Below are 26,503 nucleotides of genomic sequence, written 5' to 3' on the forward strand. Positions count from 1 at the left end.
CTGTTCCGAAAGGACAATTTCAACCACAGATATAACACAAGGTTTAAAAATAATTTTCCATTACCAATCCATTAAATGTGTCTCATTGAAAAGATGCCAACATTAGGGGCGGTGCAAAAGAAAGTGTTGTTTCTTATACATTTTAACAGTTTTCACGAAGGCTAGTACTCGATGCCGCAGCACAGTATTCAAAATTGTGTTTGGTTTGTTGAACAATATGTTATAATTTATTTTTGGGTTTCCTTTTTTTGCACCACCCGGTACCAGGGGAAATCTGTACAATAAGTTACCAGGTTTAAAAAATATACTCAGTACACAATTAAATTAAAAAAAAAAATTGTCTAAATGTTCTATGGAAAACTACTACCGTACCATATTAATAAATCTTTATTGTGAACTACTTTTCAGTAGTCACTAGTCAGTATTTGATTTTTAAATACAGAATATAAGTTTGACCAACAATGTACTGTATTTATTATTGGGATAGACGGGTTTGATTTTAGCGAATTTCCCTTTAGGGAAGTAGCTATTACCGTAGGTGGCATGGTAAGACCTATGCCCGGGACCGATTTACTTTTTTGTTTTTATGTGCCCAGAGGCCAAAAACACTATATATATATATAGAAATGTATATGTGCCCGTGGTCGCGATTAACTTGTTGAAGGTGTAAGGATAAACTTGGATGAGTTCGCGAACCAGCATTATTGGACCATGGGAACGGGGTTTTAGGGGGAGTTTTATAGGGTAAAAATTGGTATTTCTCATTTTTGATCCTCAAAACACAAAATTTCCCAATTTCTCTCTAGGTCTTTTTAAAAAGCTTGAAAAAAAAAACAAATAATGCAGTATTTAAAAGTGTTTCTGTAGGCCGACTATTAGTTACGGAGAAAAAATATATATACATATAATTTTTAAATTCCCATGTTATTCTAAGGAGAATATTGTAAAATGTTGTAGTTTGCTTGTTTATTGATATATTTTGATAAAACTTGGCAAATTTATTTATTTCATACTATTAATATTTTACTAAAAAACACACTATCAATTTCCCTTTAACAGCAAACCTAGGTACTCGTTAAACCTAATGTTATTTAAATGGATTTATTAAAAACTAATTCAGGGAAATGGAAATTCGCTTAGACAGCAGGTTTGCTGCGGCGGGAGTATTTTTCCTCAGGACGGGACGGGATTTTTATTTCCTTCTCAATTTTCAGGGTGGAACGGGACGGGATTTTTCACGTGCATAAAAAGGGTTTGTTTTTAAAAGTCTTGAGTATTGCAATCACAAAACAAAATCAATTTTTACCATTTGTGGATCTATAAAAACCTAAAAATATGTAAAAATTACAGGTATAGAAAATTGTGACTCACGGTCGGGTTGCGATCTTCTAAATAACTCACGGTCTGGGCACGATCGTCGAAACGACTCACGGTAACGGCGTGATCGTCGGTATGACTCCGCAGTAACGGTGTGATCGTCGGATTGACTTGCGGTCACGGTGTCATCGTTGGTATGACTGGCAGTCACGGTGTCATTGTCGGTATGCCTCGCAGTCACGGCGTGATAGTGGTCACGCTGTGATGGCCGAAATAACTCCGCGGTCACAGCGTGATCGTCAGTATGACTTGCGGTCACGGTGTCATTGTCGGTATGACTCGCAGTCACGGCGTGATCGTGGTCACGCTGTGATGGTCAAAATAACTCCGTGGGTATGGCGTGATCGTCGGCATGACTCCGAGGTCACTGCACGATGGTTGAAATGACTCGCGGTCACATCGTGATTGTTCGGTATGACTCGCAGTCGCGGAGTGATCGTCAGTATGACTCAGCGGTCACGGCATGATCGTAAAATGACTTCGCCTCCTGCGTTTGTGGAACTATCTTAAACACCTCTCGTGATAGTTGCGTAGTCGTCACTCGCGAAGCGGCAAAATTGCCGATGATATGATCAAATCCTGTCTCGTTAAATTCCCGAATCAAATGTAATCCCGTCCCGAGAATCGGGAATATTTTTTTCCTGAAAATTTCCCAAAATTTTGGGACTTGTCCATCCCTAATTTATTATAATTTGACAATGTCACCTTTATTATAGCTATGCTATGTAAAAATGTTATTGTGACAATAAACTTTGATTTTATTTAAAAAAATGTTGGCAAGAAAATTCTATTGAGTAGTGTGTTGTCCCCTATGTATTGTTAAAACATATTTTGCATTTATTTTACTTCATAATGTAGTACTGTAACACCTAACCTCAAAATATAAAAAATTAGCACCCTCCATGCTGAGATTCTCAGAATCCAAGGTAGTATCGGCCCCAAAAAATACCTCGGTTAATTGGAAGTATATTGTAAGTATTCATTCATATTTATAATAAAAACCAAAAGCCATTCCGTCGTTAATGGAATGGATTGTATTTAATAACAAAACAGCCTGTGTTTTTTGTGTTGTTTTCAACAGGAACATTTTTTTCAACAGGAAAATCTTGTACGAGGGAAAAACAACAAAGACGATGAGAAGTACTACTTTTGGGCCATGAGTTTTTTTATGCAATTCAACCGACTGTACAACTTTCAAGTGAAGTTAATAAGGTATGTTTTTAAGAAAACTGCATTCAAATAAGCCTGTGTTAAAATTGCTTCATAGTATCAGCGTTTTGTTAGTAGGGAGAGTCTCTTTAGTCACTTGTGAACTAATAAATCTGGGTCTACTAATTGAAGATATTTAGAAAAAATTTAAATTTCCAAAATCAGTGCGAGTTTTTTTAATATTTTAAAATGGTATAAGATTACCTGTTTCCGTCGGTGATCCTAAATTTGTTGTATTGAGCAACCGTTTTCAAGGTTATAACCTCATCATCAGGCTCTTGTTGTCACTGTTGCGAGATCGTCGGGTTTTATAAACACACAAAAACGCTAACATTTAAATAAATAAACACGAGACATATTGACAGACAAAGACGATTAATATAAATTCGGGAACTAGTTCCACACCCGACGCGGCATGGGCAGACGTTTTATCATGACTGGGGTTGTGACTGACCTTGCTGCCCCTTCCCGTTATCCCGTTGACGGAAACAGGTAATCTTATACTATTTTAATATTCTAGAAGTGATCCTGGACCAAAGAACACCAATATGAAGTTTACACATAATTAAAGCTAAAGATGAGCCGGTACATTACAAGACTTGCCCAACTTAACCTTAACTTTGTTTTAGTTTAGACTTGCTAAAACAGGTGACTCTTTCAAAATCAACTCAATTCGCCTTTTCAATTAACTACCTACCTAATAGTGCAAAATTTGTTGATTTTTATATTTTTTTACAGAATTTATAATTGGCTCTTTCAAAATCCTGTTTACAGCTTAAGTGAATTTATCAACCACAAATTTGATGTAAAATTTTAATTAAAATAAGTTATGATTATTTGTTACTTATGTAATGTTATGATATAGGCTGTAAGAAATTTGAATGGATTAAGATGACTATTTTGTAATGTATATGATGTGTCCTATTTCTTTGTAAAAAGATCATTGGAATAAATTATTCTTATTCTTAACTTTGCTGACAAATTTTAAGGGACACTAGACTCTTTACAATTTTGATGTATTCTTTAGATTCTTGCTCAAGCGTTCAAATTTCCCATCTTAACCTTCAGACACTATTATATTTATTTTTATACAGTTTTCATAGATAGTAGCACTTTGCTCCCTAGAATTAGGACATGCAATGCAGCTAGTTGCTCAACATTTCACTTTGCATTTCCTAGTGATTTTGTTTTGTTCAGTTGTCATCCAGAGTGAGGAAAAGTAGTGAGTAATGTAGGTTAGACTAATTTAATTTTAATTTTAATAATAATCAACATTAAATAGGCTGTATGGATAAAATTAATTCTTACATTATAAACTGTTTTTATAAACATAAAAATGGAGTAATATTAATTCATGGTGATGATTAAACAGTAAATAGAATTTTGAGGTTAGCAATGCAGGTCTAGCCGACCTAGAAACCAGGAAAACGGTGAATTCTTGGTGAATTTTGTAAAGAATAGGGAAATTGAAAATTTTGATTAATAAAAAAAAAACGCTCAAAATCACCAATTCCTCTTGTTTTGCTCATTTGAAAACTGTGATCGTGGGAAATTATCACAATAACGGATGTTGCCGTGATCGCAAGTAATGATCCAGGCCTTTGCCACAATCACTAAAGATCATCACGGATTTTGCTGAGACTGCAAGATGATCTCAGATGTTGCCTCTATCCAAAAAAAAATAGTCATATGAGTTGAAATAATCACTGGAGACACAATGGTGAATGTTGCCGCGATCATGTGAAATCATCTCAAAAGTGGTCACAATCGTTCTAGCTGTGGTGCTATGATCTAGTTATAATATTCGTGCTTGACTGTTTCACATATACTATTTGTTGTAAATACTAGGCACTTTTAAATATACATTGTTTGTACACTTAAAATATTGGCCTCCCTAAAAAAATATTTACTGTTTGTACCAAAATCAATATTTTACATGATTTTAAAGGTTGTTTTTGCAATACAAACTTAACAGTTTTTTTTTTTTATAATTACTACCTCCCTATAAAATACCATCACCATAACTGAGATGGGAATGTTTGTGATCATAATTTATTCATTTCAAGGTATTAACTGTCCTTTGTTTAGCATGTCTCCTTAATAGTGTTTTTCTTTTGGTCGTAGAAGATGCATACTACGGTTGGTCAGAAATGATCATAACTATTCATTTGCTATGTATTTTAGCAGTATAATCAATATGAACTTTCGACTTTGGATTCTACAAAAACTACTGAAAGATTTGAAAATTTTTTTACTGTGCCTACTATTTAATTTTAAACGCATTTAAACACATTTTTTTATACAATTAAGAACAATTTATTAGCCGTACACCACTTTTTGATTAAGCCATTTTCTTCATGTGCAATTTCCTTAGAATTGATCAAGTTCTTACTGTGAATTTGTATTGCTGAATCACCTGCAAATAGATAAGGTTTAGTATGTTTTAGGCTGGTCATTAATGTAGATGATGAAGCATACTGGGAATGACATTGAGCCCTGGGTTCACCATGTAACACCTCTTTATAAACAGAAAAGACACCATTGCAGTAAAAACTTTTTATCATTCATAAAGATATGATTTTAAAAAATAATAATGTTTTTTCTTATAATTTATAAAATGCAAGTTTTTGATCATGAAATCTAAAAGATAAATTTGTTTGCCTTCCCAACTTATCTAAACAACACAAAATTAGCTTTTGGACTGCATATTTAGTTCCTCTGTTAGCTCTATTGTGCTATTAGCTCAATTCTAACCTCAATTGTGTAGGTATATTTGTTGAGTACACAATTATGTTTTAGTTGTCACATACCAAAATTGCCGACCACAAGCACTTTTATTAAATAAAAGTTATTGTTTGGAATTGTAAATCCTAAAGAGAATTACTTACAGCTTTTCATTTGTTACCAGTAACAATATTGTTTATAACTGTTATAGTGAAACAATGGATCAGGAGATATTCCATTTTCTGTACACACGAATGGAAACGTGGCTTGAAGAAATGGTGACTGACAAGAAACATACTGCAGAGTATTCAAGGAAAATCCACTCTGGGCTGAAAGCTTATCAGGTAAGTTACAAAAGAAATAGAAGCAAATTGAATTCAGCATTTTAAGTACTGCAAAAGGAGCGTAGTGGTTAGAGCGCGAGAATTCAGTCCCTGAGGTCCCGGGTTTGATCCTCGCCAAGTCACCAATGGATTTTATCTAAGTGATAATGCCGCAACCCCTAGGTCTAGCCTGAAGTAATGTGAAAAACAATCCTTGGCTCGTGCCTAGCGTGTTCCAAAGGTACTTTCTTCCTTTTTTTCACACATACACATATTACACAAGTGTCTTAAACAACTAGGCCACATGAACCAAAAGTAATTTTCAGACTATTTTATAAAGTCTAAAATCAAATGCTTGTTTGTTTTATAATGTCCGAAAGTACTGACAGTGACAAAACATAGTCTTGCTAGTGTAGAAAGTTTTATGAGCAGCTTGGAAACAAATGAGTTAATATATTTCCTTCAGCACATTACTTGCTTATCACACATTCATAATGTTGTCATTTTCGAAGAATTCATAGCACTGTGCATTGTGGACCCTATTTAACACTATTGAAATGCCAAATGAAAAGCATTGACTTTCAGTTGCGAAGTTAGCCTCCTGTCTATACAGACAAATTGTAGCCAATTTTTTTATCAAAGGTAACATAGTTGAATGAGCCCAGTAATTTGTGTGATTGTGAAGGTTCCATTTTATTTGATTTTCATTCTATTAGAGTAAATTGGGACATAAATTGTACCATGGTTTACAAAAAGTTTCCATTTCAGTTTTTGTATATTTAAAAAGCTTGTGTTTAAAGAACATGTTATTAACTAAGTTCTATCCAACACAAACAACTGGCTACAACCTCAACATGGGAATGGAACAACTACTTCACACAAAATGTAGTGATTTTACATCGTATAAGGTCAATAGTGATACAACCAGAGAGAGTTATTTGTGGTTTCATCGTTTGTGTAAGATAAGGACTGTACGAGTCATTGAAATTCAAATGTGATTTGTTTCACGCAACAACTTTTCATATATATTAAGTCATCACTTAGATGACTGGATAACTAATTGAAAGATTGATGATATGGATTAATATATATTCTATTCGTATTGTGGACACTCTGATTGATGTAGGTAAGTTGTTGGAAAACGAAGAAGAGCCAGAATTAATAAAATAGAAGGTATTAACTGATTCATCAATTATTGCACTCTAATTATCTTGATTACCTTATCATTTCAGGAGCTTTTGATGACCCTTCAGTATATGTTAGCGTGTAGCGACTCTTCTGTACAAAAATCAGCAGTTACCATTGAGAGAAAAGTTTTCTATCAGAGTGAATACAGAGAGTTAATCATCCACCTTTACAACGTGTTTACTCCAATCAAGTTCTCCAGGTAATATGTTTAGTGGTAATTTGGATTGGTAGCCTAATCTTGTAAAATGGAAAAATATAAAAGCAAAGCTAAACTCCAATTATTTTAAGAATGATTAATTATGCTAACACTATGATAGGCCTCAAGTATAAACCCAAGCTGCTTGGTCTCAGTCAGTGCAGTTTTATGGTGATATTGGTGGGCCAGCTTATTTTACTGTAGTTGAACCTAAAAGAATCTGATTCCTGTTAATATCACAAACAACCTAAAAACTGAAATATTCAACTAATACAATTGGCAAAAGATGCACGTTTTAAAAATTAACATCTATCACATGATCTATTAAAACAAACAAAAAATCATTTTAAAAAGAACATCACTCAAAATTTTAAAAATCGGAAAATGTGCAAAAATCTATTTGGAGTATTATCAATTCAGAAGTAGATAATAAACAATAAAAGCACATAAAAAAATATAATGTTAAAGGGGACAAATAATGTTGTTACTAATCTCAGAATTATATCAAACAAGTTTAATGACTATTTTATAAATACTTATAAGACCTATAAATTGTCTGTTTTATAAAAGTTGTAACCATCAAAAACATTTTCAGGCTTTACTTAAAGGATCTAGTAGAAACCACCCATCTCGTCCTGAAAATGCTGGAGAGATTCAGCAAAATTCACAAAACTATGATCGTTCAGGGAAAGCCTGTGAAGAAAACGTCAAAAAAGAAAAGTAAGTGAAATTTAGTACCGTAAAACACTGAAGCAAGATAACGAAAACTCTTTGACCTAATGGACTAATTAAGTTGGTCATAAGGAAATGTTTGATGAAACTTGCAAAGTGTTTTTTTACAATATTTTGAACAGAACTACATAGGGACTGAGCTTTGCTCAGGGAAATCATTACTATACTTTATAGTCTGAGAGCAGTCTTTGCTATTTTAGTTAAAAAAATTAACACTGATCTTATTTAGGCATGAGGGAAGGGCAGGTCAGGGTTTATGCGGATTCGTGGCTGCATTAAATGTTTTGAAGTTCAGTTAGATTAGGATGGTAAAGTGTAGGTTATATTCTGTCGAGTTGTTAATTGTGTTACCTTACATCCATATTGTTTTTAGCTAGATTCAGATTAAAATTCTTTATTTGTCACAAAACATTTTCCCCTCCAGCACAGCTGGTAAAACAGGTGACATGTCAACATCTTAAAAACTAAAAGCAAAATATATACATAATACAATTCTTTTGGCCAATAACTTAATCAAATTCCTTAATTTTATATTCATATTTACATCATATTACAAAGTGTCACATAAGAAATCTTTAATACAATAAAATACTTTGTTTAGAAGCAGGGACTGAACTTCTGTCTTAAACTTAAACTGAGCATTATCAATATTCTTTATCTTGTTTGGTAACTTATTATATACATTTTTTCCAAAATTCTGAGGCAACTTTTCAAAGGAACTTAATCTACGAATAGGAAACTGGAAATCCCTTCTGTTCCTAGTCTGATAATTGAGAATATGTTGATCTTCAATTAATAATTAATAATCATTAATAATCATCAATAATCATTAATAATAATTAATAATAATCAATAATCATAATAATAATTTTTTAGTCTTCCACGACTACCGAAATGTCATCGTCGTCATGGCCGATCGCGGCAATAGCGGTTTTCTATCGCGATTTGGAGATGTGTTTTGATTGCATTTTAATTGTTTTTATTGATAACAGTCAGTAATCCGGCATTTTCACTAATCCGGCAGTACCACGGTCCTATATCTGCCGGATTACTGAGAGTCTACTGTAGCCTTTTTATTTCCAGTCAGTAGTCATGATCAACAAATTGAAGAACTCTGTTGGGCATCTACATTTACTTTTTCAATTCTCAAAGATGTTAAAGAAGTTATTTAATGTTTGTGCAGAACAATCTAAGAAGACTGCTCCAGTCAAAGTCAACCTAGACTCCGCCTGGGAGAAAATTGGTCCGGAGTTATCGGCACTGCTTGTGACCGATATTGAAATTCCACTCGATGAAATACCATTTCTCTCGGGCTCCCCCATGGAAGAGGAAAAGTAAGTTGACACACTATACTCAATAATTTTAAAGTAGTATAATATGTAACGGGCTAAATGTGTCCCTACACATTTAAAATAACCCCCTGGGTAAAATAACGGTTAGACCACGAAACTTAAACAGCCAGATGTTGGCTGTTGGAGAAGCTTAGTCGCAACACTAAACTGACATCATACCTAACCTCTAATTCCAAGACCGCAGACGACGTCAGTGTCAGTTGGTTGTTTGATTGTTTGACTATGTTTGAGGACGGGCTGTAGGACAAAATAAGGCGGCAGAGCCACCTTCCTTGGGGTTACACGGCTATAAAGCTTTTTGAAGCTGTCATGCGCCTCCCTTCTCTGCCACTTTTTTGTTTCTGTAACTCATTGACCAATCAGCGAGTGATTTAACTTTCGTCTCGAATTGTGACGGAGGTGAACATAGAAGAGTGAAGAATTGTCATTCTGATGCCCGGCATTCGTTCGTTCGTTTTCGTTTGGTAGTGTTTTGTCAACTTGTGTAAAATTGTTAAGTTCGTGAAGCTGAAGTTCTTCAAGCTAAAGTGAAGTGTTTCGGTTAGATAATAATCTACATTGTTTGGGTGAGCTTTGTAATAAACCATTTAGGTTTTTGTACATTGCTTTACCAGTTTTTAGTTGGTATATTTTAGCTGAAGTTTGGAGGCTAGGCCTGACTCCCAGAACTAGCCATACGTTTTAACCAACCAATTTAGTAGAGTATTGCAGTTAGTGACATACTTTCCGAATTAACGTTTCATAGCTTGTATTAGGACTTTTTAAAACTCTTAAATATTTTTTAAGTTCGTCGAAGTCCCTAAGCTTGTTCCAGCAGACAGGTTTCTGCTAGAGATGTGCGAATAATCGAGATTTTGAGTTTGAATCGAGTACGGCCTTGAAAATCGAGCTTATCTTTGAACTCGGCAGTTTCGAGTCGAGTTTGGTTTAAAATTGTTAAAAAATCAACATTTGTGTTCAGATCTGAGGCAATCCTGCCCCAAAGATCAGCTCTGAAGGATGCCCAGTCAGTTTTACCTGGGCTCCTGAACAAGCGAACCTCGCCGCAGAAATTCCCCAACCTGAAGACAATGTGCCTATGATCAGACAGGGATGGCTCAAGGGACACTGACCAGACAAATAATCCTGTCAGCCATACCCGCTGAACACAGGGTAAGATCAATTACTGATTGGCCTATCCTGCTTAAAAAAGTTGGTTCTGAGCCTACGTTTGCAACAAGTAGGCCGCAAGAAGCTATGTACTCCAGAAGTGGCCTACCTCGGTTGTTAGTGTCCCTGCATCCCCAGGCCGTATTATGGGCATTGGAGTCGCAGCCTATCACGAGTTCGGATCCAGACTCGTGTGCGAGGTCGGCCAATCTTCTAACCTCGGCCGATGGGAACAATCCATCGTCGCCCTGTGGCATGTAAACAGAGGCCAGCAGGAGTTTTATGTTAGATTTAGTACATACAGTCTTAATTACTGTTACGTCCCTCGAACAAAGCTCAAGAACTGGATTACATTTTAGCCCCTCTTTAACCCAAATGCAAGTTCTAGGGTGTGGGACAGATGCAGAGATGATGCTACCCTTAATAGTTCCAATCCCCGCAATTCTAAAATTATTGACCCAGGGTTCCTGAATCAAACAGGGTGTCTACCAACCGGGAAATCCGGGAAAACCGGGAATTGTACTTAAATTTTTACTGGCCATGAAATGTACGGGAATTGTCCTTAAATGCCAGACTATGTCCTTAAATTTTTAGTGGGCCATAATTTTATTGATCGCTAGTTGGTTAGGAGCACATAAAAGGTTTATCAGATGTTTGTTTACATTTTCATAATTTATTACTAGAGTAATTATGCAATAAAAATCCCATTAACAATCTCAAACCCATTAATATTTTATCACGACAATCAAGTGTCAAGTCAAGTACTTCCAAGAACTGTTGACTCAGCAGCTAGCTCATAAAAGTTGTATCACTTTTATTCCTTTACAACTTCTTTTTTTATTACTAGGGTAATTATTATTAGATCCCAAACCTATTTTATGTGAAAATAATACCTTTATAATGGCTGTTAAATTTCACTTCTTACTTGTACTTTCGGCTTGAAGATTCAATTTGCCGTGGCCAGTGCCTAGTGCCATAAAACTGTTTATGGTTTCATATTAAACATGTAAATAATCTACAGTCTTATTTTGTAAGTTAACCCCTTTTTTATAGACATTTTATCTTTCAATTGACAAAACCACAAGCATTGTTGTTTGCATTAATGTTTTATCACTATGTAGGCCTGCTTTTTTTTCAAATTATGTCATTGCATTTTCTGTATCATCTGTGTCTTATATTGTTGGCTATTCAGGTTTCAATGTTTTTTGTTTCCCATATATTTATTTATTGAGTTGTATGCTTTTAGCAATCAAAATCTTATGAATTAGAATGATGATAGTGACTTTGCTGCTATTATAACCTCATTGTTTGTTACTCAGTTTATATAGGCCCTCCTAAATAATAAAGTTTAGGCCTGGGTATTTTGATTCTTGAAAGAGCTGTAAAATATATTAAGAAAATGTAATTGAGCCTAAGATAAACAACTAATGATTGCTATGTGTCGATATTAACTTTGAAAATGAAAATACAATAATCTTACTTTGTGCTTATTGCTTATTAATAGCTGCTTACCATACATTGATTTTGTACTAAGAATTGAGTAACAATATGCATTAAAGATTTTTTTTCAAAAGTAATCAAGAAGCTAACGTTGTGCCAGGGCAAATCATGCCAAATTAATCGTCCTGGATCGGATAAGCTATGTTATGAAGTTTACGTGACGGATGGAGATATTTGTCGCTATCGCAGGAGACAACGATTGCGTTTCTCTGTTACACTATAAAAGCTTTACCTAAAGTATAGGTAGGCCTATGTTTGTTTACTTTCAATAAATTTCTATTTTGTAATGTTTAACTCATATCTATTATTATTTACTTTTCTCTCTGGTACAACTACAGTGAATAACAAGATTAATACAGTTTGACAAATCAGAAAAATTATTCGGTAGGCCTAATGACACCGACAAAGGTTACGGCAAAGTGTCCTTAAATGTACGGGAATTGTCCATGAATTTTTTATCCAGAATGTAGTAGACACCCTGATCAAAGCAAAATCTAAGGACTGCTTAACCGTGCTCAGACAGAACACAGCCGTGGCAGCCTTACTGTGTTGTAGGTTCACTTGGAGGACCTGGGTCATCAGAGGGAGCACCAGAGATAACTCTGAGCTGTAGTTTCCCCAGGCCCAGATAGATAATCCAACCACGATCTTTCAGAACCTGCTCATTCATTTCATCAATAGCAAGAACAAGAATCTGATGATCATCCTTCCCCTTCCTCTTCCCACCAATGACGCGCCAGTGCTTTGTCGTGACACCAGGATTTTGCCGCTCAATCTGAACAAGCACTTTAGAGGCTTCAACCTTGGCCAAACGCCTGTCAGTGCGAAGGAGCACTTTAGTCGTGCGCAACAGATTCTTGTAGTCTGCTACAATGACCTCCATACTCCCCTCACTTCCTAGCGCTAGCTTCGGTGCCACCCTCTTTAGCCAGTCAGTTGTTTCAGAATTACCACAAGTTACGACAAGAGCACCCTTCTCATGGTAATTTTTTCAAACTGATGCGGAATATTGGCGCCATCATCACCAAACACAAACTCCATCAGTTTGTCCTGCAACAAATCAGGTTGTCCTGGCCCTTACGAAGTCACTATAACCTCCGTGATGGGGTGGCAACGATGGATCGGAACAATCAATGTTTTGACCCAAAAATATTCATATTGATATAATCGAAAGAAATCTATGTTTTTATTACAATATCATGAAGCCATAGCTCAAGAATTAGTTCACTGACATTAATTGAAAGCCAAATCTAGGTCTTTGGGAGACACAGCAAAATCACACTGTTTTAAACTTGTAACCTAGTTTTATACTGTTTTAAAAACACGTCCAACATATCGGATCTCGATATATATCGATACCCTTCCCACACCAGAAACACATAAAAGGACGTCAAAGCAAGCGTCATTTGCTCACGTGAAACACAAATGTCGATTGGCTGACATGGTAGTGCAGCATTGCCTCTCGACCAATGAGAACTCTTGTTACATACTTTGACTTTACTTAAATCCAATCAAGCAAATATAAATTGGTCTAGTCTGCAGGTTTGCTGCAGCAGGGGTATTTTGTTTATATCTTTATACAAAATTTGCAAGGTATAAATTTTTACAGCTCATGGAGTGTTCTTCAAAGTGGGGACACTCTGTCTTAAGTTAATATTGCTACTGAAATAAGAAAGGCAACCTTTGTAAAAGTTATTAGCAAGCTAAAAAAACTGTATACAATGTAAAAGTTTGCGTGGTAGTAACATTTTTGACAAATAGAGTGGCAGCTGTTTCCTTGATGCGTGATGTCATGCGTGAACGGTGTTCGCAAGTGTCTTTAACAACCGTTTGTTGCAGCTTTAAGCGTTGCTAGCGCTGGCGCGAAGATACCCCCATTGGATTGCAAATTCCAATCACATTAGAAGAAAATACAGGAATTATACTAGAGCTTTGAAAAGTTAGTCCCGTGGACATGAATTACATTTGTTTTAGATAAGATCAACTATTGGTTGTTTATTTTTTTCTAGGATCAAGTTTATGAAGAGTATAAAGGCGGAGTTAATGGCAGGAAATCTGGAAAAGTCTATTGGAATGATAAGAGAAGCAAGGTACGTCCTAAGTTTAAGGCTAAGAATACTGATATTACAGGGTGTGCCAGCATAACTTCCTTTTTTGAAAACTTACTTAACAAGTATTAATAAACAAATGATTAGTTGTTGTTTAACATGATTTTAAATACCTAAAGTTTTACATAGTTTTGAAGGTCAATTCAGGTAGGTAAATTCCCTTATTCTCTTTAGCCTACTCTTGAGTAAAGCAATTTTTGGTGTTTGTCATAACAGATGTAAAAATCTTAAATATAAAATTTTACATCGTAGGGTGTGATGCTAAGCATTTCTGGAAACCTCCTCAGATTCTTGGAAGGTAAATAGCCTAGTAGTGAATATTCTGTTTTGTGTGCGGCCAAACAAATTAGGTTTCAATACTTAAAGAAATGAAAAGAAAATTTAAAACCAAAAAACAATTGTGACCTCTGGAATGGCTTGATCAAAAACCTTCATACAAGCAAGTCACGTGCAGATCGTTTTGCACAATCGTCATTTTTAGGAATGAAAATGACAAAATATACCCTTCATCAGGAAAAAATCTCGTCTCTGAAACAATTAAATAGGCAAAAGGGCATTTCAATATTATTGAAGGAGAAGGTGCCATATAACCGAATCCAATAGTGCCAAGTTTTTATTCAAAATTTGCCAAATGTCACGTTTGACGTTGGATTTTAAATTCCAATAGCACCGAAAGAGATGTTTGAGTAACAGAGCCGAAATATTTATTTCAAAATCCAACACTATTGAATGAACACTAAAAATTTGTCAGAGTACCGAATTTAGAATCATTCCAATAGCTCCGAAATCAAAATAAATCCAACACTGCCGAATCGCAACGCTTTAAATTATTTCGGCTCTATTGGACGTTTTAAACTTTCTTTCGGCGTTGTTGCATGATTTTGCAAACAAAATCCTTACCAGCCGAACAATAGAACCCCCACCAATCTTCTCCCTCAACTCATTCCGACCAACTTTCGGTTGGTTGATCTACACCCAATGAAGATTCAAGAATGCATACTATCGGTGCCACCTCCACCACCACCCAGTGGTAACGCCGAGTAGAATCGCCCTGATCGCTGCTGCCCCTAGAGGATTTCTCTGAAACGTATGATCTAGGCTAGGCATCCGTTGAAATTAATGTAATGATTTTTACCAATAACCAACCTTGTCTCAACAGACCCATGTGCATTTTTTTACACGAAAACAAATTCCAACATTTTAATCAGGGAATCATTTTTATCACAATTAATCAAAAGATCAGTGCTACCTTAGTAAACCAGTATTTATCTACATTGTTACACTTAAATGTTAATATTAAAATCTGTTGTCAGAAATCCTTGAGTTTATTTACCTCTAAGTTGACTAATGACTCAACAAGATAAATTTGGTTTCAGAATCTATTGGCCAGAAAATAACAGTTTTGGTCAGGCTGACATGGGCCCCGATGAAGAGTTTTTGGTGATGCGAGAAATATTCTTTACCGATCTCGGTGAACTTCCAGGTTCGTAAAACTCAACTACAAATAATCCTTACTGTTAATGGTAATTATTTGTTTTACATGTCTTAATGAGAATGAGTAAATTTATTGAGTGATGTGGCAAGGTCAAATTACAGTATCTCCTCTACTTGGCCTCGGGTTGTCTGGCCCTTTTTTTATGATCACTTATCCGAATGAAGGATACAATTTTTATCTGGCAGCTTACAACTTTAGCTTTCCTCGCCAAACTCTATCTGTGGGCATCTGTTGATAAACGGTGTACTCTACTGGTCTGATTTAGTTGAGTCCTAAGATTGATCGTGTTTTTGCTTAGTCTCAAGGTGTCAGGCCGATTTTGAGGTGTTTACTGTAGGCTACATGGAATTCTGATACAGTACAGAATACAGATGTAAACAAAACAAAAGTACAGTATTACAACAATATTACTTACATTCCCTAATTCTAGTAATAGTGAGGGGGTGGAAAATAAATTTCTAGGCAATAATGACTGTGTTTTCACATCATGTTTATATTAGATATTGTTTGGTTTAACTCCATATTATTTTACAGAAGCTGCAATTCCCTCCGATAACACCACAGACGAGGAAGGTAAATGTTCAACAACAATATTAGTTTATTTGCAACATAATTTATTATTATATGCTTATATTTGATGTAATTTTGTTTTCTCAGACATTTATAAATTAGGGGTGTCCGGATATCTGGATATTATATTCAATTGTTAATAAGCTCAAACTTAGTATAGTACAGTAAAAGCCGCTGATCCGGTATCTGATGGTTTGGCACTTTTGAAGATCTGGCATTGGTTCAAAAAAAGTTTTTAATGCTTTTTTAAGCCTTATTAGTGGTTTGGTAGAGTTGAGAGCGATTGATGGAGTTGGTGAACCACCAGCAAGCATGGGTGGTGAACATCATTAAAGTTTTTTTTAGCAGAAATTGCAAAACTGTTTTTTCAAATAAAGGCATTTTATTATTATTATTATTATTATTATTAAATGCAGTTTCGTTGGCATACAATTCTTATTTAATTTACCTAAAATAAAAATAGAGTCAAATTGTTTTGATGTTTAAAAAAAGACTTATTTTAATATTAGTCTTCTCAAGCTTAACGTTAGTTTTGTAACGATAATAATTGTTTAAGCGATAAGTAAGGCATAATGCATCTTTATATTTATTTGACGCTATTCATTGTATAATAACGTGTACTGTGAATGGATAAAGAGAATTTGATTTGATTTGTATTTAGCAATCAGCAAACATTGATAGTTTACAGCATAGTTGATAGCCACTGGCAAACATTTGTAGCGATCGGTGGGGTTGGGGGAGCGATTAGCAGATGCTAAAGAGCGTCTATTTTCATTAGTCTCGCAATAATGGCTGTTTTATAAAACCTACAGTGATCTGGCATTTTCAAAGTCCCCGAGGTGCCGGATTAGCGAACGTCTACTGTAAATAGTTTATACTTATCTCATGAAAAGTATTTACAAATAATGCCTGGAATTTGTCTACAAATTAATTCCTAATTCCTTAATTCCTAAAATAAATTCCTGGAAATACGCCTACAAGGAGGCAAAGATCTTTCTTCAAACATTCCACTGCTGGCTCACGGGGTTGGCGCCTCCAAACGATGACTAACATCATATTAAACTAATAGGAGATGACTAATACGGTGTGGTATTGTTATGAAAACCCAGGGAAATTCCTAAACACTCTGCTTTATTAGTAAGTCGTCAGCTTTGCTAGCATCAAAGTGGTTTTTGGATGTGTGTCTTTTTAGTGTAAAGCATATTGTTTGTAATTAAAAATGGGTAAGCTTAAATTTATTAATAATTTGTATTGCAGACATTTTATAAAAGTGAAAGAGTTCAACATACTAACCCGCATGACTGCAGACAATGTTTTTGACGTATGTTAGTAGAGAATTTCTCTCGATCGGTCAAGTGCCAGCTTAGCTGGAACTACCTGTAATTGAGCTGTTGGTGCCATGTTTCAAACTACACTACTTTGTAGTCCTCTCTGCTTTATTATGCTGATATAGTGTGTTTGGTCTATAATTTTTGTAAATAAAAAAAAATTATAAGCTATAAAAACTATCAATAATTTTAGCCTCTGGATTGCTTATATAATCAATTGATAATGTAAACTCTTACCTTAGCAATCCTTATTGTGGTTGTCCGAAAACAATGCCTACAAGTTAATATTTTATAATATTTTTAATATTTTTTAAGTTAATGTTAATACCAAATTAATAATTTGTTCGGACAACCACAATAAGGATTGCTAAGGTAAGAGTTTACATTATCAATTGAATATAAAAACTAGTTTGAATTTTTATCAGGAAAAACAATGTTATTTTAGTATAGTAGGCCCCATAGTAAAACGGTGGTCTCAATGATGGTCTTTTCGACACCTTAATTCTACATCTTACTCATACTAATCCACAAAATATATCTGCCATATTTTAGCACAGCCTCCACTTTTGGTGGAATTGGACAATACAGCTGATGTTTGATATGTAGAAATATTATAAATAAAATAATTATCGAGATTTATCTTTAGTTATTTGTTGAATGTACCCTATTCACTGGGTTGCAGGCTGTGTCTTACCTAGTATAGTATTTATTTGATTCATACCAAAAGCAGTTTCAATCAATGGTTTTGACTGAAAATAAAAAAATGTTGACATTTTCATCTTATCACATCTAGAATCCAAAACTTGTCCAACGTTTCAGTTTTGAGTCATCACTACTTTAAAGTTGAATTCTACTTGAACCTTATCGTAAACTCGTCTTGACTAATATACTTTATTTTAGCGGATGATGAAGAGTCTGAGGCCCAAAACATCGAAATACCTGACACAGTCTTCAAGTTTACTGACTTTCTTGGAAGGTATTGTCACATGCTCACTAAATTCATAATGATTTATCTATTCAAAATCATCTAAATTAAGTTAAGATTTATAGTCCCCACGGTGAGTGGCTCCTTTGGTGACCAGAGGTATCAAATAGATTTTTTTTTGTTCTGAATTATGCATGAATTCTTGTGACCATGGAAAAAGGGATGAATTTCTTGATAGGATCTAGAATTTCCATAATCATTCATAACAGTTCAACCAACAGCATTAAATTTGCCAAGTATAATGTTTCATCAACAGTTCGTGAAAACAAACTCAAAGAAAATAATGTCTGAAGATGATCATGAACAAGGTCCACGATCAGAAAAAAATACATAGTTCATTCTAAGTCAAGCAAGGTCAGACGCTGATGTCAGGTGAGTCTTCCCGAGGACTTTATGTGGTTTGAAAAATCATTTGTAGGCCTTTCCATTCTGAGACTATAATCCCAAAAATGGGGGTTTTTGACCATGCACGGGGTTGAAAGAGATGCACATTAAAATTGAATCTTTGACTTTGGCCCATGAGTTTTTAATTTATTTGTGCTCTTCAGACAAAAACCAATAACATCTCAGTACATTATTTAATAAAATTAACCACCAAATTTATGTGATAAAATAGGATTTATTTTGTCCTGTGATTGACATTTTTGTTTTATTTGTATGGAAAAACAGAATTAGACTTAATTTTGTTTAATTTCCCTCCATCATTTCCTGTGCAATAGCTTGTCCTGTTTTGTTTTCAAAGCCTTGTAAATCACTCTAAAATACTTGTACTTCATGTATGAAAGATTCTTTGTCAGTAACACAAAAACTGCCTCTTAAACGTACGTTTCTGAAATTGGCAAGACGGGAATGTTGCTGAAAGTCAACAGTCCCGGAAGATCAAATAATTTATACCTGTGCCGCTAGGTCAAAAACTACAATGTTTGCAGTGTCTGTAGATCAAAAGTCCCAGTAAGTCAAATAGTACAGTCCGAGCTAAAAACGTGGTCTATGTTAAAGCAATTGACTTATTGGGAATTTGACCTAATGCAACAGCAGTTTTAATATAACGAAATACGGTAAAATACAAGTTCAGTTTCGCTGAGTCAACAGTGCCGGAAGATCAAAAGCAATAAAAGTGAACGTCGATTCAGTGTAAAGTAGACCTCCTGCAACGCTTACTACACCAACAAAACTTGCTTTTAGTTACTTCGTGTTTTGTCATAATTAGAATAGAGCTAAAATTATCATATTTGGTACATAGCTTATCTATTAATGCTTCTTGCCAACTGTTTGGTCAACACTGTAAATAGGTATAGTTTATGTAATGAAAAGCCTTTCGTCAAAATTTGTGGCATAAAATACACGCAAGGACGATCTGAAAATTTCTGGTTATTATATACGTTTGTAAAAGGAGATCCATTTAATTTTAGAACTATTTTATAAGTTATAATGTAGTCTACACATAAACTGTGTAAATGTATTACGCCTCGGAAGGGTTGAAACCTGTCCAAACTATCATATATATTATTAAAACGTAAATATGGTTTTTTCACATTCTGAATCAACCAGTCGACGGATTTTCATTATTTTTGTGTTGAAAGAAAGATAATTTTGAGAACTAGGGAATGTCAAAGCCTTAATTATAATTAAGGGTCCCAGTTTTTTAGAAATTAAGTTTTAATTTTTTTAAAGTCTAGTAGCCAACGCTAACCTTCTAAGCCAGCTTTTAGTACAATATAATTTGCTTAGCATAACAGCTGTAAACATTCAGCATTTGTGACACAAATTCAGCATTTGGAAACAAATTTAAAGACATATTTAGAGTTGACTTATTTATACTATGTGTAATGCTGACCATTGATACATTCAATTCCTAGGTATGAGAATGGCAGATTATTTAAATTTGCATAGAAAAATAGTAGGATGTTCAAATTATTTTTTAAAGGAATCTTTGTAATCATCGATTTGTTTTAGTCCCATATAATTTGTTTTAACTAACAGCTGGTTGAATGTAATATTGTTCTATATAACTATTAGGTTTTTGGCGAATTTCCCATATAGGGAATAAGCTATTACCGTAGTACTTATGGTAACACCTGGACCCGGGACCGATTTAATTTTTCGTTTTGAGGTTCCTAGAGGCCAAAAACACCATCCGTTCAAATTCATATATACAGGGTGATCAACTCAAGGAGGCCACCATTGGGAAGTCGGAAACGGTAAGAATTAGAGAAAACATTAAATGGGGGACATTCCTTTATTTTTTGTGGCAGTTAAAAATATGATTTTAGTTTTTTTATCATGTTTTCGGGTAGAATATGCAATTTAAAAACTTTTTTAGCCTTGACACTTTTTCGATAAACCCACTCGTTTAGGAGTACAGCCTATGGAAAAATGACTTCCGGTGTACATTTTACATCATGTAGCTCCTAAACGAGTAAGTTTAGAGCAAAATTGCAAAAAGTAAATTAGTCTTAGAATTGCATCTTCATTCCTTAAAGACTATAAAATAAAAAGTTTTCCACTTTTCAAGTTTGCCGCCATTTTTTTAAATATAATTTAAATTTTTAATTAATTTTATGGTCTTTTTGGAATGTGGATGCAATTGTAAGACTTTTTTACTCCTCGTATTTTTGCTTTAAACTTACTTGTTTAGGAGCTACATGATTTAATATGTAAACCGCAAGTCATTTTTCCATAGGCTGTAACTCCTAAACGAGTGGGTTTATCGAAAAAATGTCAAGGATAAAAAAGTTTTAAAATTGCCTATTATGTCCGAAAACATTATAAAATATAGGGTGTTCGATAAGAAATTTCAAATTTGGCCGCCATTTTGGAAAATGGCGGCTGAATTTCAAACGACTAAAATCATATTTTAAACTGCCACAAAAAATAAAGGAATGTCTTCCATTTTAAGTTTTCTCTAATTTTTACCGTTTCCGATATCCCAATGGTGGCCTCCTTGAGTTGATCACCCTGTATAGCCTATATTTATTTATTTGTATATTTTTCCTGGGGGGAACCCCAAGACCCCCTCCTTTTTGGGGGGGGTATTCCATACCCCCCAGGCCCCCAGTGACCACCCCCCAAAATATATGTCTAGGAGCGCCCTTGTCTTCTTTACCTATAAAACACATGGGATACAGCCTTTTCTTCACTGATCACGTAATGCGTGATTTTCTATAAAGTCTTGGAAAAATAAAAGGTAAAATAGATAAAATAAAGGTGTACTGTATGTGGTTTACTTACACACAAATATTCATCAAACTGTGTGATATTTTGTTATTGCAATGAACAATTTGGGAGTATTGTATTGTTTAAGTCGATGGAAAATCTCTGTTAATCCTGTTTTACAAGCAAACCAAAAAGATACATTAGTCACCACTCTATGCGACATATTCTAACCAGAAAATTGTAATCGTATGATTCTATAAGCATTGATAGAATTGCAAAGTACTTCACAAACATTATTTCAAGGGTAATAACAGTCACAATTTTCGCCGACTTTAAAAGAGTCAACTAAACTACTATACTAATGGACACACAACTAAATGAAACAACTAATGGAACAACTCACGATGTACATATAACAGTTCGATATAAGCATTGAGTATACACGTCAGTGGATACGTGTATACCGTACCCAATGATATAAGCAATGGTTCTTGCAATTTATTGCTTATTGTTTTTTAGAGTTGTTTTCGGACTTACTCTGTTTTCGGACGTACTCACACTCGTATAAGGTGTCCACGTTTGTCATTGATAATGTAGCCATGTTACATGGTTACACCCGTTGTCAAGAATATGGTTACAAGTTTTCCGTCTGTTTTTGAATAGCGATACATTTTTTCACATACTTAAGAACCACCTGATTTCGTGCATTACATGTTCGTCTCAATTTTAATTGCTTTAGTAGGCATTATTTTGGTCGATGAGGACTTCAATCGGTCCTTTCAATGATAGCTCATGAAATATAGTACTTTGTCCATTAATTTTATTGTTTGGTAAAATGGATCAAATTATCCTGCAAACCCAAATAGAAATAGTAAATATAGTATTTGAAACAAATCAGTAACATGTTAATAATGTAACCTACATTATTTCCTTGAATTGCATAACAGCAATTAACTGGGCTGATCCTAATATAAATAAATCAATATGTTCTTCATAGGCATAGCATGGGTTCATAACATGAGCCGCTGGGGCTGAGCCCAAGGGGTTTAAAAATGTAAGGTTGGTTTGCAAATGTACGTGACACGCTCTTTCTAATGAGACATGAATGGTCAAAATCACCTAAGAAATTCGGAGGAGTTCAACGGAAAAATTTCGTGTTGGCGTAGTCCTGGATTGGCTATATTTTTTTTAACAATATAGATAAAGTAGTGAAACTTGGTATATCAATAATATAATAGCCATAAATATCTACTGTCTTAAGCTATTATCACTGTTTAATCCCTTAAGGGGGATGGACCACAAAGACTAAGACAAAATTCTTATATAATTTTAATACTATTTTACCTGTTTTTAAAATGGCGACCATACAAATGTATGCATTTTAAGCCAAGTATGAATGGAGTTGAGTGTGTGATGAGTGGAGCGATCTTGTTGTCCTGTTAGTGACTAAGGCCGACGTAATCCTTAGACACAGCTGTTAATTAATAGTCCATATAGTCAATTAATAGCAGCAGAGGTCAAGTTTGGTAGGTATCAAATTAAAGGTTTTAATTATAAAAATACATTGCCGCAAACCCAAACTCAAACGATGATGATGATAATAATGTTAATGATGTAGCTAAAACGTATCGTTTGAAATTTAACAGCTGAAAATAAGTTAAATAGAAAAGGTTTTGGTTAAATCCATCAAATTGTTATTGGACACTAGTAAGTACTAGTGCACTTTTTTATATTGATTATATGATTATATTGATTTACTTTGGATTTTAAAAATGTGAACGTTTTATTTTATTAAAGATTTATGGTGATACGTAAATATTGTGGTGTAGTAAAGTATATTATATTGTAGTTAAAAGTTAAATTTTGAAATTTTAGGGTGAATCGAGATGAATCTTTTTTTATAACATGGGTCTCTCCTACCTACATACCAAGTTGGATACATACCAAGTTTCATAAACATCGGTTGGAAAAGTGTAAAGATAAATATTTGTATGTAAAAAATACAAAATGGCGGATATCTGGTTAACGAAACAATTTTGGAAAAAATGTTATCCTTCATTTTCTGTTTATTTTGACACAAGGAATTACTAGGTAAAGTATCTCTCCGCTTATTTTTAACACCCTGTTTATGATGTATTCTTATAAGTGAAAAATGTAAGCTGGTAATACAGAAAGATGTTTTATAAATAATATGAATGTACTGGTGATCTGTATATTCATCTTTTTCTTGTACTTAGAACTGTAAATTAAAAGTCCACTCAGCAGTTGCATCGTACGATGTAGTTCTTTCCATGCGTTGCGAAATGTTAAATTTGCCGTCCTCTTCAACCCAAGTTATCTATTGAACCACTGATTGTAAAAAATTCAAAAAAATATATTTTACGCATCACACTTTTGGCTACAACTTTGCCACAGACAAAACCTCCTTAACCCAAAAACAAAAAAAATCTTGCATGCTAACTTTTTCATGCTAGAAATCACGATTTAAAACTATTTCACCATACATATCAATTTTTATTAGTTAGATCGGTAAATAGTTTAAAGTTCCAACAAAATAGTCATCGAGTAGGACTAACCAAGAAGCTCTGTGCCAATTTTCAAAATTTTAGCACAACTTTAAGTAGACCAAAACACGAAATTATTGAAGTCATGCGTCGAGAGGACTATCGCTGTTTTTAACAGATTATACTTTTGACCTTCCGGCACTGTTGACTCAGCGAAACTGAACTTATATTTTATCTTATTTCGTTATATTAAAACTGCTGTTGCATTAGGTCAAATTCCCAATAAGTCAATTGCTTTAACATAGACCACGTTTTTAGCTCGGACTGTACTATTTGACTTACTGGGACTTTTGATCTACAGACACTGCAAACATTGTAGTTTTTGACCTAGCGGCACAGGTATAAATTATTGGACCTTCCGGGACTGTTGACTTTCTGCAACGCGTCCGGCAAGACTCGTTTATGTTGAAATCATACAAGTGCGTCAACCATGCATTTTTAGAACTACCAATGATACCCATGAATTTTGCATGAAATTTCTCATCTCACTACGATGGCAATCCCGAATTACCACGATTATGGCAAAACAACAACCAATAAACCGAAACCAACTTTTTAACAAAAACCCATCCCTATTTAAAACCAATCATTTTTTTTTCACACAGTTTTTTATTGATCTGCCAATTAATTTATCTACGCTCACTGAAGCACCAATAAGTGTATGTAATCATGTAAGATATTCTTTTTTAAGTTTAGGTCAGTTGGTAGCACTACGGACTTCGGGCCCAAGCACCCTGGAGCGATGTTGTGGTTTCAGATCCTAGTACCTACCACTACTTTTTATCACTACTTTTCACCCTTGTCCTGTACCGGCTCACCACATACTTTGCTGGATAGATTCCCTGCGCAGATTCGTAGTCTATGTGGACAGGCATATGCAAGAATAAAAAATGCCTCTTTATTATTAAAAAAAAATTTATCTGCACATGTTGATTTTTAACGCTATATGGATTACTTGTTTGCAGGTTTGCTTGCCCCAAAGTCTTGTCTGCAGCCTCTATGTTGTTGGAAACTTTTGAGTCTAACACCGATGAAACAAACCATTGCATTGTGTCGCTGTTCTATAGAGTCGCATATGACTTAAGACTGCCACAAATGCTTTTCCAGGCGTCATTGTTTAGGACGTTCCGAAGAGCGTTAGATTCCAAAGACGCTCGATACTGGGTAAGATACAGTTGGTCTCTTTCTCTTAATTGTTGCTATTGGCAGAACTCTAATGTAAATGATCTAATTATATAATATTCATGACCAAAGGCCTGAGAAGCGGTTAGAGAAGTCACTCTTGTACAGTTCAACTGTGTATCTGTGCGCTGCGGGCCGGTGGTCAGGTTGCAGGGTGGGAGGGGGCTCTTTTCTAAAAACATTGGCTACCCCAAAACAGCAACGGGAAGTTGAGGCAGCCCAAACTGGCCTGCAGGTGCCTGTATGCGTCCTCCCACCTCGAGTAATCCTATTAGTGACGCTCCCGTGTACGACCTTGTACAATTTTGAATTATATCCATTTTACTTAGGACATACGAGGTCATGATCGTATATTATTAACAGTGACATAGCAAACATTTCTGTTTTAGTCACATTCCAATCGGACATATTATGCGGTTTTACACCAACAATAAATGGAAAAATATTCAAATCAAATCAAATATATTTATTTCCATTCGGTACAATAAAGTACAATAGGATAGGTCAGATTGCATTTATTTTACAAATTGTCATGAAGAAAATTAAAGTACCTAGATGTGAATATAAAACAATTTAAAGCAAATTCAGGCAAATGGAAATTCGCTTAGTCTGCAGGTTAGCTGCGGCAGGGGTATTTATCTAATAATAATCCATTTTTTCTTTTATATTATATTCTAAAAACTTACAATGGTCTGGAAATGGAAGCTCAATGTATAGAAGATTTAATAACTATCATTAAAAAAATACCTTACCCAGTTTATATTTTAATTTTACTTGCATATCATTATACTGTTTCAGGAAATCCATGCATTGGCAGGATATATAATGAAACGGTTTTGTTGCTTGAAGGAAGGGAATAGAAGGATATGTCTGGAACTTTTATTTTGGAAATCAAAGAAGGAAGCGTATGAAATTGAGAATGGATATGGCTCAGCTGAAATAAAGTAAGTACTTGCAAATAAACTAAATGAAATTAAAATGAAAATCTTTTTATAAACAGTTTTTGGACGGACTCGACAACTATAAAACCCCACAATTGTGTCCCGTAACAAATTATAGCCTTAACTATAGACTCAAAGCAAACACTTTTGGAAGATATTGGCAAATTTTTATTAGTTATCAGCCTGTCCCAAATTGAATTTAGAGCAAATTTACCTATTTTAAATTTTTCCTTGAAGTGTGAGGTCCTTTATGCGCTAACAAGATTAAAACCCCTATGTGAAAAGGAAACTTTAAAAAATATATATTTTTCATACATGCATTCAGTCATATCATTTGGAGTTTCGATAACATTTTTCCTGATTTGTAATCAGTGTACTACTGATGGAAACTGTTACTATGGTAAAAATTGCTAAATATAAAACT

The 26,503-nt window shown here is 34.5% G+C and overlaps 1 protein-coding gene across 1 annotated transcript in view; it reads left to right on the plus strand.

Annotated features, from left to right (window-relative positions):
• The window catches only part of LOC128997824 (protein timeless homolog), a 96,613-nt gene that overhangs the window by 18,512 nt on the left and 51,598 nt on the right, over positions 1 to 26,503 (plus strand). Inside the window, exons 9-19 of the mRNA XM_054423565.1 lie at positions 2,477 to 2,589; positions 5,522 to 5,654; positions 6,866 to 7,020; positions 7,613 to 7,737; positions 8,933 to 9,083; positions 13,760 to 13,840; positions 15,235 to 15,341; positions 15,888 to 15,926; positions 18,152 to 18,227; positions 24,922 to 25,120; positions 25,937 to 26,082. Coding sequence (XP_054279540.1) covers positions 2,477 to 2,589; positions 5,522 to 5,654; positions 6,866 to 7,020; positions 7,613 to 7,737; positions 8,933 to 9,083; positions 13,760 to 13,840; positions 15,235 to 15,341; positions 15,888 to 15,926; positions 18,152 to 18,227; positions 24,922 to 25,120; positions 25,937 to 26,082 — 1,325 coding nt within the window. The remainder of the gene's footprint in view (positions 1 to 2,476; positions 2,590 to 5,521; positions 5,655 to 6,865; positions 7,021 to 7,612; positions 7,738 to 8,932; positions 9,084 to 13,759; positions 13,841 to 15,234; positions 15,342 to 15,887; positions 15,927 to 18,151; positions 18,228 to 24,921; positions 25,121 to 25,936; positions 26,083 to 26,503) is intronic.

This window comes from Macrosteles quadrilineatus, unplaced genomic scaffold (genome assembly GCF_028750875.1).
Source record: "Macrosteles quadrilineatus isolate MER2022 unplaced genomic scaffold, UCM_ALF_1.0 Scaffold_7__1_contigs__length_78375512, whole genome shotgun sequence".
Lineage (NCBI taxonomy): Eukaryota > Metazoa > Arthropoda > Insecta > Hemiptera > Cicadellidae > Macrosteles > Macrosteles quadrilineatus.